Source organism: Cucurbita pepo, chromosome LG01 (assembly GCF_002806865.2).
Source record: "Cucurbita pepo subsp. pepo cultivar mu-cu-16 chromosome LG01, ASM280686v2, whole genome shotgun sequence".
Taxonomy (NCBI): Eukaryota; Viridiplantae; Streptophyta; class Magnoliopsida; order Cucurbitales; family Cucurbitaceae; genus Cucurbita; species Cucurbita pepo.
In genome coordinates, this window is record NC_036638.1 from 937,722 (window position 1) to 953,555 (window position 15,834).

Here is a 15,834-nt window from a genome sequence, read left to right on the forward strand (position 1 = left end):
TTTATTATTATTATTTTTTTAAATCTTATTCTGATCCGTGTGTTAAATCCACTGCTACTCACTATGCCAACAGAAAACAAAAGAGCTCTCAAATCTCATCACAAAACCCTTCGCCTTCGCCTTCCATTTCTCCTCACTGTAAAATTCTCATTACTTTCAATGCTGTTTGCTGTTTTAGTATACATCACAGCCATCACACTTTTTTTACTCTCACTTTTTTACCCTACCAGATCATCTTCAATCTGGGTCGATCGAGTTTAACGAGAACTCAAATCGTAAACTTGTTTTTCTCTTCGAACCTCGTGAAATCTAGCTAAAATATGGGGTAATTTTTTTTTTTTTTACAAAATCAAGTTAAAATGTGTCACTTTTTTTACTTTTACTTTTTGTAGGGTTTCAATTAGGGTTTTGAGGATTTACTTTAACTAAAAAAATTAGTTATTTGAAACATTTTCTAAATTAGTAACTAAAAGAATTCTCGTGCATTTTAGGAATTTAAAAATGAATTAAATAAGTTTTGTTTGTTATTAAAACTCAACTTGTTCAATTAATACAAAATATTTAAAGAATCAATTTCAAACAAATGATTAATTGAAAAAATCCAAACGATTTAACATTAAATAAGAAAAATAAATCAATTATAAACTATTAAAAAAATTTCCCTCCAAAAAATATAATTAATTCCCTATCATTTTATACCATAAATAACCTAAAAAAAAAAATAGTCTATTCGAGAAACTTGTTTATATTAACATAATCGTTCTTACTCGCGATTGCATGCATTTCAAGATATATTCGAATTCGATGAAGAGATTAAATATTCAAATTTTCGGTCGTAAAACAAATTTTTTTTATATATAAGTTAGTTTAAAATAACTTTATGCTATTTTCGATTGTTTATCTCGTATTTATGACGTAATATTTTCGAGAAAGAAATAAAATTATCGAAAGAGATAAATGAACGAACGAACGAGATGTTTTCCATTGATAAATTCTTCGCTTCCATTCAGATATATTCAGTACTTAATTAAAAAAAGAGACGAGGGAAGATGGAAAAAAGAAAAAAAAAAATTAAAACTTTAGTAGCTAGCCATAGCCATGGCTATAGCTTGAGCTCAAGGTCAAGCTGCTCTTCAGAGACACAAACTTTGGCTCGTTTGAGACACGACCCAGAATCTGATCTGTTGTTTTTGGGACAAAAAGGGTGAGTTTGAAGATCGAGGGTGGGAGTTGGTTTGATGAGAAATGAACGGTTGGGATTGTTTTGGAGACGAGCACGGTCTCTTCGATGCACGTTCATGTGGCCACCGAGGGCCTGAGCTGACCGGAATTGTCTCATACAGAAGTTGCAGGAGTAGGACCTCGGCGGCCAGACGGCGGCGGCGGTGTCCTCGGCGAAGGCCTTCTCCTCCCAGGATGGCGACGGTTTGAAGGTGTTGGAGTAGTTGAGGATTTGTCTCCATAGATGATGAGTTTCTGCCATTGGAGAAGAATGGAGTTTTCTTTTTTGGGGGCAAAAATGCTATATATGGAGGAAAAAAGGGGTTTCTTTTTTTATTATTTTTAATTAATTTTTTTTTATAAAGGAATTAATTAATTCAACATATTAAAATATTATATTATTGAAGTTGTTAATATATTTTAAAATCTTTTATTTCCAATTAAATATTTAAACCAATGATTTTTTTTTTTAAATGGTGACGTGTATTAAATAAAATTTAAATTAATGTGCTTATAAATTTCAAACTTAACATTGAAATATGATTTATTTTTTATATAGTTTAAGAAAACACGTAAAAAAAGTCATGCTCGTTGACCTTTAATTATATTATTAAAACGTGAGAAAATTAATGTGTATTGTCTTTTTGTCATTTTGGTTGCCACCTAAAATGTCTTTACTATCAACCTATATTTAGATATATTATTTCATGTTTCCCTTCTTTGAATTAGGTTATTATTATTTGGGTAAGGTTGATTTTAATATTTTACGTGTCGAGGTTGGACATTTACACAACATATACGATACAGTTTTATAAATAGAAGAGACGATCTTCGCTTATGACCTGTCTTGAATTAAGATCGTCTAGCTTTATCCTAGTTAACACATGGAAATCTAATTGAATTTGTACGATGACATTGATCAATTACACGTGCAATTATCTTTATATCGATTGAACACGTGCAATCGAATCATGTTAAAACATGGGTCTCGTAATAGTCTTGCAATATATTTGAATGATGTGTAGAATTATTGATTATCATAGACCAATCATGTGCATACGTTATTGTTCTTTACCTTGGTCAAATTTTAAGCAAAAACTTCTCGTCCACTCCCAATCTCCATTTAACGAGAGGTATTTGCCCAATTCCAACCAATTGAATTGGACCTGCGCGGCTCTCTGGCTCCTAATGTTGTTTTCTCAAGCAATTTCTTTTAATTTGAATAACGTTTATGTGTAAGGAACACGATAACATGAATTCAAATGAGCGATTTGTGAAGTATACTAATCGGAGGAGGTGACAATGTTGATTATTGTTTGCGGCTAAAGAAAAACAAAAACCTTACATTTGAATCATCACACGTGAATTCAAAGGTAAAGTCATACGAATTTGTGAAGATAAACTAATTTAACGTCTCAGATCCATCAATCGGTGGCATGAGTTGATGAAATTAGATGATGACGAATGAAAAACAAAACAAAACCATGACGACACTCGGAAGTTTAAAATTTTAATATATTTTTTTAAAAAAATTATATTAATTTTTTTTAGTGAGTGAAATAAAAACTTAAATTTTCTTATGTATTTAAATAAATATGGGTTCATAGATTAAAGAAAATTAGTAAAATTCAATAAAAGTTTTAAGAAAAATGAAAATGAAAATGAAATAGTAAATTCATAAAGTTTCAACTTACTGAACTTTTTTTTTTTTCTCTCAAATTTTCTTTCCTCTTCTTCACAACCTCCCTCCTCCAGTCGCAAGGAGATCCCCCACCCCTCGCCGGCCGTCGCCTCCCTAACGGCTTCCCGCCGTTCGACTACCGTCGCTCCGGTAAATTCAGCTCCGACGCCGCCTCTGTATCATTTCGATTTCGAATTTGTTCTGGTCTAGGTAATTCTTGTTTCCCTGGGATGCGTGCTAATTTTAACGATTTCTAGTTTATGCAATATTTCTTGTTTACTGGCCATTTCGTTTTGATTTGCACCAAGGCTATGGATGGTAGATCGAGTGCGCAATGCCAAAATGAAGCTCTTTAATCTCTCCCTAGATCTCTTGTTCCCGCATATGTTGACCGCCTTTGCTCCTCTTCGTATCTCAAGTAATTCGTTGCTTTCTAGATCTTTGGTCGTCATTTCTGTGTTTCATTTTCACATACACATTTCCTTGTATATCTCTGTGCCTAGAGTGATCGAGTAGGATCTTGTTTCTCCCTCCTTCATTTTCGTTTGTTTGGTTGCGTAGGAAGCTTCGATAGCGTACTATATTCCATGAGGAACAACCCCGCCTGTAATCGACACGGCCGTAAGTTAACATTTTCTTTGTGAGGGGCTTAACTATGAAAATTCAGTGTGTTCGAGGTTGCGATTGTTGAATTTCTCGACATTGTGAAGAATTTGGATCCAAAAACAACGTCGAATACCCTTCCCTTTTCCTCGTTGTAGAAATAATACTCATAATTTAGCTTTTAAAACCGTTCTTGTTTTGAATTTGAAATAGAATTTTGGAGAGCGAAAATGAAGGTGGGTATTTCAAAGGTTCGTCAGATTCGAGAACGCATTTCGAATTTGGGCGCTATTTTTCTCTCTCTCCGTTGTCCATTCTTATACTTTTGTTTGTGCTTCCTGCCATGTCAAGAGGGCTATAGTTATCGTAACGGTGGTGCTGCGGCTATTGACACCAAAGAATTCTTCATCGATGCACTTTGCCTAGTGTAAATGACAAAAATTTTCAAAGTGAAGTTTCCTATATAATAAGTAGTTTTTTTTTCCTATTTCAGTAGTTACATTTCTTTGCGATCTTCTCATCCCCACTCTAGCCCATCCCTTACTTGCTTCAATCTTCACGAATTGCACGCGGAGAGAAATATTCCTTATTAAGCAGTTCTGGTGTCCTATGTAAAATATATTATTACTTCGACAATGTCCTTGGGCGTGTAGAGATTGTTATTTCTCTAATAAGTTGGTGGGCACAGCATTTTCAATGTTTTTGCCTTCTCTCATTCCAAAAGAATATGGATTTGGGGGGCTAGAGTATTCCTTCTTGCTTTGATCCTTTTCTGCAATATACCCTTGTGCATATTTAGGTTTTTTCTTCCAGATCCTCCTGTTCAAACCTTGCTTTCTTTTTAAAGAAAAAGATGCAACGGTCCAAACTTTATGTTCCACACTCTATTAGCTTATTGCTTGAGATCTCAACCAATTCACCCACCCAGTAATTTGCACTTACATGGATAAGCATGATCTCCAAATTTTTTCATGGTGTTAGAATTGATTCACGTTTCTAGTCATTTAGGATACTTTTGTTTAATCTGAAAGATACAATGCTGGTGCTGGAACTCAAGGTTGAAGCCTAATCAATACTCGTCCTGTCTCGTCTCCATTTACAGACTTTTCAGCTAGCTTGCTCGGAAAATCATTCTGGGTTTAGAATTGCAGGCTTTTGATAGTCGTATTTGGTTCTTTTTCATGGAATCACTGCCAACACGAACTTCTTTCTACAAACAATAAAATACAGTTTCAGACAACTACTTCCTTGGAATGAAGTGTCTTCTAGCATGATTTCTCCAGTCAGTCCTTTTGGGATGTAGTTTATTCATTGAATTAAGTAGGAACTTGAAATTTAGCTTTGGAGTGTTATCTAACTTTTCTATCATTTGTTAAAATTGATTAGAGGAGCTTTCTATTAGACACTGTGCTACTGCACCTTTTCTTTTTGGGAAAATTTTAGCTGGAGCTTTCATTCCCACTTTTTAACTGTTGAGCTCATTGAATTTAGTACTTCTAAATAAAAATGTCTCTTATCTGTGTATGTTGTGATTGTAGACATTAGGTAGGTTTCTGCTCATTCTTCTCACAGTACGTGGTAAACTTGAGTACTGTGAAGGGAACATATCCAAAGATGGGGCGCTTGAAGCTGCAAACTGGAATCAATTCCATTGAGGAAGAACCAGAGGAGTGTGATGTCACATATACGAATAAAACTGCTTTAGCATGCATGATTAATTCAGAAATTGGTGCTGTATTGGCAGTAATGAGAAGAAATGTTAGATGGGGAGGTCGTTATATGTCAGGTGATGATCAATTGGAACACTCTTTAATTCAATCACTGAAGTCATTAAGAAAGCAGATATATTCATGGCAACATCCATGGCATACAATCAACCCAGCTGTGTATCTTCAACCATTTTTAGATGTAATTCGATCAGATGAAACTGGGGCACCTATTACTGGGGTTGCTTTATCTTCTGTGTACAAGATTTTAACTCTTGACATGATTGATCAAAACACTGTTAATGCTGGAGATGCCGTTCACTTGATAGTTGATGCTGTTACCTGCTGTAGATTTGAGATAACAGATCCTGCATCAGAAGAAATGGTCCTGATGAAAATACTTCAGGTTCTTCTTGCTTGTATGAAAAGTAAGGCATCCATTATGTTGAGCAATCAGCATGTCTGCACCATTGTTAATACTTGTTTCCGCATAGTGCATCAGGCAGCCTCAAAGGGTGAGCTATTGCAACGGATAGCTCGCCACACAGTTTATGAGCTTGTTAGGTGTATCTTTTCACATCTTTCAGAAGTCAATACCACAGAACGTGCATTGGTCAATGGCAATAGTTCCAGCAAACAGGAGGTACTAATTTATTTTCTGTATTTCTCTGTAGCTAATTTCTAGAGATTACTAAGATGGGTGTTGAAGCTAAAATGAAAAGAAATTTATTCATTTTGTGCACGATAGTTTTACTTTACCTTATGGGAAGCATCTCTTTTCAGTCACACTTCCCCTGATACAGTTCAAATAATGGTAGTGATAGTAATGAAGCAAACGGGGTTAAAATTGCAACTCTTTTTATGGGATAATATCTTACATTATCAAAAGTTCTTCTTGGTAAAATGCTAGTTCTAAGTTCTTACCACTTTTTAAAGGACTTTTGAGGCTTACCTTTGGGGAGAGACAAATTTTTAGCCTCATGGCCTATGACTTCTTTGGTTTATTAGAGGCCTACTTGAGTTGTGAAACAAATTTTTAGCTTCATGCTTCTTTGGTTCGCAAGAGGCTTATGCCTCCATGGGAATGCACCAAGGTTTAAAGTCCTTATACGTCATGTAGTAGAAGAATAACATGAATTTATTGCCTTTTCTTCAAAATCGAAACTCCACTTGTTTCTCTATTGCTAAAGAAAAACACTGGAGACAAATGTTAACGAGTAAGGAAATCCTGTATGTCACGGTGGTGATGATGTTGAGAATGAGCTTTAGAATTTTTGTCGAATTTTGGAAATATCTTTTTGTTTTTTTATTTTTATTTAACAATAATTATTTTGTCCACAGTACATAGTTTTGCTTTTTTATGTTTTTATTAATATTTTTTACATTTAGAACGAGGCTTATGTGTCATTTCTTTTAGATAAAAATCGTGAAGAATGCTTTTAACCTTTTAAAACATTATCATTTTATTTATATTGAAACTGTTAAGTTGCTCTTTGCCAAAAATTAAAAAGAAAATTGTTAAATTGATTTATGAATTATGTTCTCTTGTTCAGGCTGGTAGGGGGGCTAATGATGACTATGTGCTAGGAAGTAGACTGTTGGAGAATGGCAACCTGGGCCATGAATTTGATGGTCAATCGTCATCCAACAATTTCGATTCCAATTCTCCGTCAGGTTTGATGGCAACTGGGATGGAAGAAAATTTACTTGAGGATGGTAGTGTGAAGGATACGGTTCCATTTGACTTTCATCTTATGAAGGAACCTTATGGGGTCCCCTGCATGGTGGAAATTTTTCGATTTCTCTGTTCATTGTTAAATCTAGTCGAGCATATGGAGTTGGGTGCTAGATCAAATACCATGGCTTTTGATGAAGATGTTCCTCTTTTTGCCTTGGGATTGATAAATTCAGCAATAGAGTTGGGTGGCCCTTCCTTCCGCCATCACCCTAGGTTATTGAGTTTAATCCAAGATGAATTATTTCGAAACCTTATGCAATTTGGTCTGTCAACAAGCTCGCTGATCCTTTCAATGGTTTGTAGCATTGTTCTCAATCTATATCACCATCTGCGAACTGAGCTGAAGTTGCAGCTTGAGGCTTTCTTTTCATGTGTGATTTTGAGGCTTGCTCAAAGCAGGTATGGGGCTTCATACCAGCAGCAGGAGGTTGCCATGGAGGTTCTTGTTGATTTCTGCAGGCAGAAAACATTTATGGTCGAGATGTATGCAAACTTAGATTGTGACATAACTTGCAGTAATGTCTTTGAAGATCTTGCTAATCTTCTGTCCAAGAGTGCTTTTCCAGTTAATTGTCCTTTGTCCTCAATGCATATCCTTGCGTTGGATGGTCTTATTGCCGTTATTCAGGGAATGGCTGAGAGGATAGGTAATGGAACTGGCCTAGAAAATACTCCTGTGAACCTTGAGGAATATACTCCTTTCTGGCTGGTAAAGTGTGAAAATTACAGCGATCCTAATCAATGGGTTCCATTTGTGAGAAGGAAAAAGTACATCAAGAGACGTTTGATGATTGGAGCTGATCACTTTAACCGTGATCCCAAGAAAGGACTCGAATTCCTTCAAGGAACCCATCTCTTGCCTGATAAACTTGATCCGAAAAGTGTAGCCTGCTTTTTTAGGTACACTGCTGGTCTGGATAAAAATCTGGTTGGGGACTTCCTTGGAAATCATGATGAGTTTTGTGTCCAGGTTCTTCATGAATTTGCTTGGACTTTTGATTTTCAGGACATGAATTTGGATACTGCTTTGCGGCTGTTTTTGGAAACTTTCCGACTCCCTGGAGAGTCACAGAAGATACAAAGGGTGCTTGAGGCATTCTCGGAGAGATATTATGAACAGTCACCTCAAATTCTTGTGAATAAGGATGCTGCTCTTCTACTCTCATATTCACTTATAATGCTCAATACGGATCAGCACAATGTTCAAGTGAAAAAGAAGATGACGGAAGAAGATTTCATTCGGAACAGCAGGCACATAAATGGAGGCAATGATCTTCCGAGAGATTTCCTCTCTGAGTTGTATCACTCAATCTGTAAGAATGAGATTCGTACAACTCCAGAGCAAGGCAATGGTTTTCCGGAAATGAACCCTAGCCGATGGATAGACCTGATGCATAAATCCAAGAAATCCTCTCCATTCATTGTGTCTGATTCTAAAGCCTACCTTGATCGTGATATGTTTGCTATAATGTCAGGGCCAACAATTGCTGCTATATCTGTGGTATTTGATCATGCAGAACATGAAGAAGTCTATCAAACATGCATTGATGGGTTCTTAGCTGTTGCAAAGATCTCTGCATGCCATCATCTTGAAGACGTACTTGATGATCTTGTTGTGTCCCTCTGCAAGTTCACAACCCTCTTGAACCCATCATCTGTTGAGGAGCCCGTGCTGGCCTTTGGTGATGATACAAAAGCGAGGATGGCTACTATGACAGTGTTCACCATTGCCAACAGGTACAGTGACTTTTTTTTTTTTTTTTCCCTTGTAATTAGCTTTGGGGTTTCTTTGGTGGTCTTTTTATTATACAAAAGCGAGGGTGGTCTTTTTAATTTTTAGTTTTTTTTTTAATTTTTTGCATTACCCTTTTATGTTCTTTCATTTCTCTAATGAAAGCTTTGTTTCCGATTNAAAAAAAAAAAAAAAAAAAAAAAACAGGTATGGTGACTTCATTCGTACAGGTTGGAGAAACATCCTTGATTGCATCTTACGGTTGCACAAGCTTGGTCTTTTACCAGCTCGTGTGGCCAGTGATGCAGCTGATGAATCAGAACTTTCTGCTGACACTGGGCATGGAAAGCCTCTTACGAGTTCTTTATCAGCTGCTCATATACAGTCAATTGGAACTCCCAAGAGATCTTCTGGATTGATGGGCCGGTTCAGTCAGCTCTTATCTCTTGACACTGAGGAGCCAAGATCACAGCCTACCGAACAACAACTTGCAGCTCATCAGCGCACCCTTCAGACTATTCAAAAGTGCAATATTGACAGCATTTTCACAGAGAGCAAGTTTCTTCAGGCTGAATCTCTATTACAGCTGGCACAAGCACTCATATGGGCTGCAGGACGACCCCAGAAAGGAAACAGTTCTCCTGAGGATGAAGATACAGCAGTCTTCTGTCTGGAATTGTTGATTGCCATTACCCTGAATAACCGAGATAGAATTGTGCTTTTGTGGCCTGGTGTTTATGATCATATATCTAATATTGTGCAGTCAACTGTCATGCCCTGCGCCCTGGTGGAGAAAGCTGTTTTTGGACTTCTCCGGATTTGCCAGCGGTTACTTCCTTATAAAGAGAACCTTGCCGATGAACTTTTGAGATCTCTGCAACTTGTCTTGAAGCTAGATGCTCGGGTTGCTGATGCTTACTGTGAGCAAATTACACAGGAAGTCAGTCGTCTAGTGAAAGCAAATGCTTCTCATATTAGATCCCCATCTGGATGGCGAACAATAACATCCTTACTCTCCATAACAGCTCGCCATCCAGAGGCTTCTGAGGCAGGATTTGATGCTCTACTATTTATTGTATCCGATGGTGCTCACTTGTTACCGGCAAATTATACCCTCTGCATTGATGCTTCTCGGCAATTTGCTGAGTCTCGTGTTGGACAGGCTGAACGCTCTTTGCGAGCATTGGATCTTATGGCTGGATCTGTTGATTGTTTAGCACGGTGGGCTAGGGAGGGTAAGGAAGCTGCAAGGGAGGAGGAAGCCATTAAGATGTCGCAAGATATTGGAGACATGTGGCTGAGGCTTGTGCAAGGGTTGAGAAAAGTTTGCTTGGATCAGAGAGAGGAGGTTAGAAACCAGGCTCTACTGTCATTGCAAAAGTGCTTGACAGGTGTTGACGAAGTTTACCTTCCACATGGTCTGTGGTTACAGTGTTTTGATCTTGTGATCTTCACAATGCTTGACGATTTATTGGAAATTGCACAAGGACACTCTCAGAAAGATTACAGAAACATGGAGGGGACGTTGATCCTTGCCATGAAACTCTTGTCCAAAGTGTTTCTACTGTTACTCCAGGATCTTTCTCAGTTAACAACCTTCTGCAAGCTATGGCTTGGCGTTCTCAGCCGAATGGAAAAGTATGCAAAAGCTAAAGTTAGAGGGAAAAGAAGTGAGAAGCTTCAGGAGCTAGTGCCTGAACTCCTCAAGAATACCCTGCTTGTTATGAAAACTAAGGGGGTGCNGAAAACTAAGGGAGTGTTAGTTCAGAGGAGTGCGCTAGGTGGAGATAGCTTGTGGGAACTCACATGGCTGCATGTAAATAACATTTCTCCCTCGTTGCAATCAGAAGTTTTCCCCGATCAAGATTCCGACCGCTTAGTTGGTCAGGGTGAAAAAGGTGGCCAAACTTCCAGTGAATCAAACTCTTCTTCAACTGAAAAGGTAGCGCCTGACAGTGTCGGAACTGGAGGGTAGGATCATTCAGTTGGAAATCTCAAGCTCTTTCTGCTAGGGATGTCGCTATGCATATACCTTGACCACCAGGATTAAATTTTTTTGTCTAGAATTAGTCTGTATCAATCCAGATAATCTTAAATTTACAGAACGGATCCTAGGGCACTTCATATCTATACCTGGAGTTTGCTTTGTTACAGATCTGTACAATTAGAGGGAGATAATGCAGTGAATTCGTGTTCCAGACCCCAGGTATGCTTAATGATCTTTTGGGCTTTCGTCTTTTCCGGAAAAGCGTTTCTTCTCTTTGCAATACCTGATCACGGAGTTCCCCGAGTTAAATTGGTTCATTCTAAACCATGCTGTTTGTTAGTGTTGTTATACGTACGGTACAAGTAGCCATAGATTTCAATCTTGTCTTTTTTGCTTTTTTGTCAGACATTCTGAATTCTGGAGGCATATTATCATTCATCTTTGAATGAAGCATGTACTTATTATTTTGTATTACCTTGCTGAGTAATGTACAGAATCAACCAGTTTGCTAGTAACCACATGGTATGTTATGTAGTAGTATGTTTCTTTAGATAAATGGCAGGAATTGAATTGGAGAGGTAAACATGGTTGGATGAGATGAGGAACCATCGTTATTAATTATTGACATTTTGTATCAGATAATTGTGTTTTTTTGTCTATTTTTCCCCTCTTGGGAGATTGAAGCTTCAACTCAAAAGAGTGTAATAGGTATTTTATCCATCGAGCTATCGGCAAGTTACTTTTAAATCGGGGTAAGAGCGTTTTGTTTATTCATAAACCAGGGTTTACAGTCAACATCTTAGTTTTTATGGTGTTAGAATCAGTATAGGACAGGTAGGGATTAGATTTTGACTTTGTTCATCTTGTTGGAATATCACATTTGTAAGCAAGCTTGAGAAGAGATGATGCTTATACATTACTAAGCCTAACACAAGGGATAACACTTATTATCTCTCTTTTGACTATGATCACTTTGTTTATATTTTCTTATGCTGAAATATTCTTTTAGGAGGTTAGCAAGCTGTAACTTTTTGAATAAGTTAGGAAATGGCTTAACCATCAAGCTGCACTTAATTTTATTTATTTTTAATAAAAAATAGATGTAAGTTTAATGTTTCTAATTCTATCTATGAGCGTTAGAGGAATCAAACTTTTGTTTCGGTGCACTCACTTTATATCTCCGACACACAAGGAAGGACGCGGTGGGAAGAAAGCAGATCTAGTCTCTATCCGATCGATCATTCTGTTGATATCTTGCATTCATGCTTTTTTGACTGCCCGATGTAGTTGTAGATACGCAAGTCTTAGTGGGTTGTTGACTCTACCTGTTATCTCCTTCTAGGACATGTTGTCGCCATATTCTACGTCTAATTCATAGAACCAAAGATTTTAAATCTATCTAACGAATATATAATTTTTTTTTGAAGTAGGTTAGGATTAACGCAATATGAAGTTGGAATTTTAAGAAAATAATTAGATATGAATTACGATTGAAAATATGGTTGGAAAAATTAATATTCATTTTTGGTTTTAGAAAAATATAGGGCAGGCAGGAAGGCATATTGACGTTGTCGGCAATTACTTTATGTGTCTACACTTTACAAACAAACTTCTCATCCGTTTCCGCTTTCCGAATTGGCTCAGCCTCTGTAACTTCCGATTTCCGATCTGCCGAGTTTTGCCGGAAAATTTTGAGCAAAGGAGTCGCCAGAAGGTCAGCGTGAACTTTTCTCAGTCTTTCGTGAGAGTTTAGTCAAGATGAGTGAGGTTTTCGAAGGGTACGAGCGCCAGTATTGTGAACTCTCCGCGAATGTTTCTCGGAAATACAACTCTTTCTCCGCCTCCGATTCAGGTACTTTCGGAGTGTTTTCTTTGTTCAATTTTACTTATGTGAGGGTTAACCTAGGCTTTTACCGCTACGATTTTCTATGTTTCGTTCCTAATTTGAAGGAAGAGATTTGTTTCTGATGTTAGAGTTTGGAAGAAATTTCTTGAAATTGTGGTTGGAGATCTCGAGTTGAATGAGCAGATTCTGAAGTTTCGAAATCTTTGGAGATGAATGAAGGGATGTGAACCTGGGATGAGGAATTTGTAGCTGATGGGATCGAATTACGCATATGGGGAATTTTAGCGTTCCTTACTAATTCGTTAGAGTTTGGTTGTAAAATGACTTGCATATGCTGAATTGGATTTCTTTTTGGAAATGAATTGAATAGGAAGTTGAGATGTTCATCGTTTGAATGAATGTTAAAGAGACTCTTCTTTTTTGAGGTGAGCGATTGGAAGGGTTGCTAATTTTAGCTTAACATGAATTGCAGAGCAGAAACAGCAATGGCTTTCGGAAATCAAAGTTAGTTTAGATGAGGCCGATGTTTTGGTACGTTTGAAGAGCCTTCTTTTGGTTCTTTTCTTCTGTTTTTTAGGTTGGTTAGATTCTTAATTATATGAATACAATGTTGTATCTTTTACGATTTCTAGATCCGGAAAATGGACCTTGAGGCCAGAAGTTTGCAGCCAGGGGTAAAGGCTATGCTACTTGCTAAGCTACGGGAGTACAAAGCTGATCTTGGGAAACTGAAAAAGGAACTGAAGAGGTTTACATCACCAAACGCTAATCAAGCTGCCCGTGAAGAGCTGTTGGAGTCTGGAATGGCGGATACACATCTGGTAGATCTTGATAATTCAATTTTTACAGTTACCTTCAAATTTAAGCATCGCTACTACCTCCTCAGTAATACTCCAGTCATGAGTTGGGTTCTTAGTCTGAAATCCAATTTTGGGAACATACTAATTCAATTGAAATAACGTCAATTTGTATTACTTACAAAGAACTTGGAGGAAATGATTTCTATCATGTTAGCTATGTGCCTAGAATTTAGTAACATATAAGTTTTCTTTACAACCTAATCTAATATGTTTAGATTAGTCGAGATGTTTGTAAGTTGGCCCAATCACAAACAGATATTATAATTTTTTTTAATGTACCTATAGTTCTATACAAAATGTCCAAAGTTTTTGGTAATTTTAGTGTTGTATATTCTAAGCTCTTGTTAAAAGAAGTTACTGTTCCAGGTACTTCATCGGTTGCAATATGAACTTTCTATTCAGTCCATGTTTGTTTTTTCAGCCTCTCTTGTCGCTGAAGGGATGATATTTTCTAAGTTGTGTTGATAGTCCCATCTTTTCCCCTTCAGTTTCTTTTGCAATGGTTGTTGGCTTTTAAGTCCCAATAACTTAAACATGTTCGTGGAGTTGAGTTGCTGGGCACACCTTCTACAGCCAGTTCGATTCACATCATAGGATCAGTCTCATATCTTTCATATAGCCATAGGCCAAACGGATCTCATCATTGGAACATCTGCTCTAATTTTGATAATTGGAAGATATTTGTCTTGCACAGGTTTAATTCATCGTTTTTGTTACCTTTTCCGCGTTCTTACAGGCATCAGCTGATCAAAGGGAGAGGCTGACAATGTCCATAGAGAGAATAAATCAGTCTGGTGAAAGAATCACAGAGAGTAGAAGAACCATGCTGGAGACCGAGGAGCTCGGTGTCTCAATTCTCCAGGATTTACATCAACAGCGTGAAACTCTCCTTCACTCCCATAAGAGAGTAAGTTTTTTCTTGATATTATGTTCTGGCAGACTAGTAAGTAAGTTCTTAGCCACTCACCAATTACTCTGAATAAATCTCATCTTTGATGCCATTAAAATCCTTCAACTTCAACTCACTAATTTTAATTGCTAGCTCTTTTTCCATCCTTGGGATAATCGTTAACAATATGCTTCATGTTGCAGCTTTACGGGGTAGATGATGCCATTGATAAGAGTAAAAAGGTTCTGGTCACGATGTCTCGAAGAATCAGTCGAAACAAATGGATTGTCGGGTCAGTAATCGGAGTTCTAGTACTCGTTATAATCCTTATAATATATCTTAAGCTTTAAGATCAGGAAGAGATCTCTCCTTGATCATGAAAGGAGTTGCACTCTTATCATTTGATTTTTCCAATTGTACGATTGGTTGTCGATCATATGTTTGATGTATTTTATTACCGATACCTCATGTTCATGTCTGTAATCGGACCAAATCTTGTAACTCAATAGCATGTTAACTAATCAATACCAGATAGTAGGCAGCTCTTGATTGTGTATATAATGGTTAATTACTTTCTGTACATGCACTTTAGGAAGTCAGGAGCCATCGTCCATTGATGATTTCCATTTTTTCAATTTTTTTGTACTGAAACTTACTATGATATAGTAATTGCACTAGATAGCATAGAGTTAAGGTTTAATTATAGAAGAACTCCTGAAGTATTGGTCCTCGTTTTAATAAAAATGTTCGGAGAAAACATTAAAGTTTCGTTAATATCCTTTTCCTTTCATTTTTTTTTTAAAAAAATATTATTACCAGAAATTGTTTTTCCTATACGTAAATTCTTCCATGTGTTTATGAACTATAAATTTTCTCGCTAGTTTCTTATATTGAAGCTTCAACGCGACTTTTGTTTCATCTTTTAATGCCTCTGACTTCGATTTTGTTGATTTAGCATTCATTGTTATTTTTTCCATAAGCTTTTTCTAAATTTATTTTAGTCAAATTAAATGATATTGGCAAGATAATCAACCATTAGATTAATTAATCTTTTAAATTAGACAAAAATTACTTTCTTCGAAAAAAGAATGTATATACAGGATAGGACTAGTTGTCATTAGTTGTCATTATTTATAACTCAAAATCTTTTCTCTAACCCCGCTGTGTCGCTGAAATGCAATTTTGACGTAGCTCGCTGTTTTACACTCAACACAGAAGAGAGCCTGCAAACAATTTAGTGTATATTTTTTTAAAAGACTTCGAGGACTACGACATTGAGTAATTTTTTTAGTGTGTAGAGGGCCATATTTGTAAAATTGAACCAAAATACTCCAGAGATCTTGTGTCCCGAAAATGACTGTGTTGAACCTGAAACATTCCAGAAAGGGAAAAAGGCCCAAAATGACCAAAATTGGGGGGTTGTGGTGGGGGGCCTCCCTTCCACTCCAAATCCAAGACTTCAAAAACTTTTGGGCCCCTTTCGATGCCTTTGTCGGTTGTCTCAGACTGTGACCTCTTGCCCATTCTTCTCCTTCTTCCCCTCCAAATCACAGCCCTACACGTACCCTTTT

At 37.0% G+C, this 15,834-nt stretch overlaps 3 protein-coding genes across 5 annotated transcripts; 2 read left to right on the plus strand and 1 right to left on the minus strand.

Moving 5' to 3' along the window:
- Window positions 1-1,102: 1,102 nt before the first annotated feature.
- LOC111802154 (zinc finger protein 10-like) lies at window positions 1,103-1,483 on the minus strand. Its single transcript, XM_023686422.1, has one exon. The coding sequence runs from the start codon at window positions 1,481-1,483 to the stop codon at window positions 1,103-1,105; it is 381 nt and encodes a 126-aa protein (XP_023542190.1).
- Window positions 1,484-2,906: 1,423 nt separating this feature from the next.
- On the plus strand, window positions 2,907-11,183 carry LOC111791875 (ARF guanine-nucleotide exchange factor GNOM-like). 3 transcript variants are annotated; one of them, XM_023673380.1, is made up of 6 exons: window positions 2,907-3,112; window positions 3,211-3,320; window positions 3,464-3,523; window positions 5,044-5,854; window positions 6,765-8,686; window positions 8,889-11,183. In XM_023673380.1, exons 4-6 carry the CDS (start codon window positions 5,120-5,122, stop codon window positions 10,654-10,656), a joined length of 4,425 nt encoding a protein of 1,474 aa, XP_023529148.1. In that variant the 5' UTR covers window positions 2,907-3,112; window positions 3,211-3,320; window positions 3,464-3,523; window positions 5,044-5,119; the 3' UTR covers window positions 10,657-11,183. The 3 variants fall into 3 exon arrangements, with proteins under 3 accessions (XP_023529148.1, XP_023529155.1, XP_023529161.1); XM_023673387.1 differs by lacking the exon at window positions 3,464-3,523; XM_023673393.1 differs by lacking the exons at window positions 3,211-3,320; window positions 3,464-3,523.
- A 1,027-nt stretch (window positions 11,184-12,210) lies between these two features.
- LOC111791616 (vesicle transport v-SNARE 12-like) lies at window positions 12,211-14,824 on the plus strand. Its single transcript, XM_023673054.1, has 5 exons — window positions 12,211-12,520; window positions 12,987-13,045; window positions 13,147-13,335; window positions 14,111-14,281; window positions 14,467-14,824. The coding sequence occupies exons 1-5, from the start codon at window positions 12,427-12,429 to the stop codon at window positions 14,611-14,613; spliced, it is 660 nt and encodes a 219-aa protein (XP_023528822.1). The 5' UTR covers window positions 12,211-12,426; the 3' UTR covers window positions 14,614-14,824.
- Window positions 14,825-15,834: the final 1,010 nt, after the last annotated feature.

Coding starts and splice junctions, on each gene's coding strand:
- LOC111802154 (XM_023686422.1), bottom strand. CDS start 1,483: ATGGCAGAAACTCATCATCTATGGAGACAAATCCTCAACTACTCCAAC.
- LOC111791616 (XM_023673054.1), top strand. CDS start 12,427: ATGAGTGAGGTTTTCGAAGGGTACGAGCGCCAGTATTGTGAACTCTCC. Junction 13,046..13,146: donor TAGATGAGGCCGATGTTTTG/GTACGTTTGAAG, acceptor TACGATTTCTAG/ATCCGGAAAATGGACCTTGA. Junction 13,336..14,110: donor GAATGGCGGATACACATCTG/GTAGATCTTGAT, acceptor GCGTTCTTACAG/GCATCAGCTGATCAAAGGGA.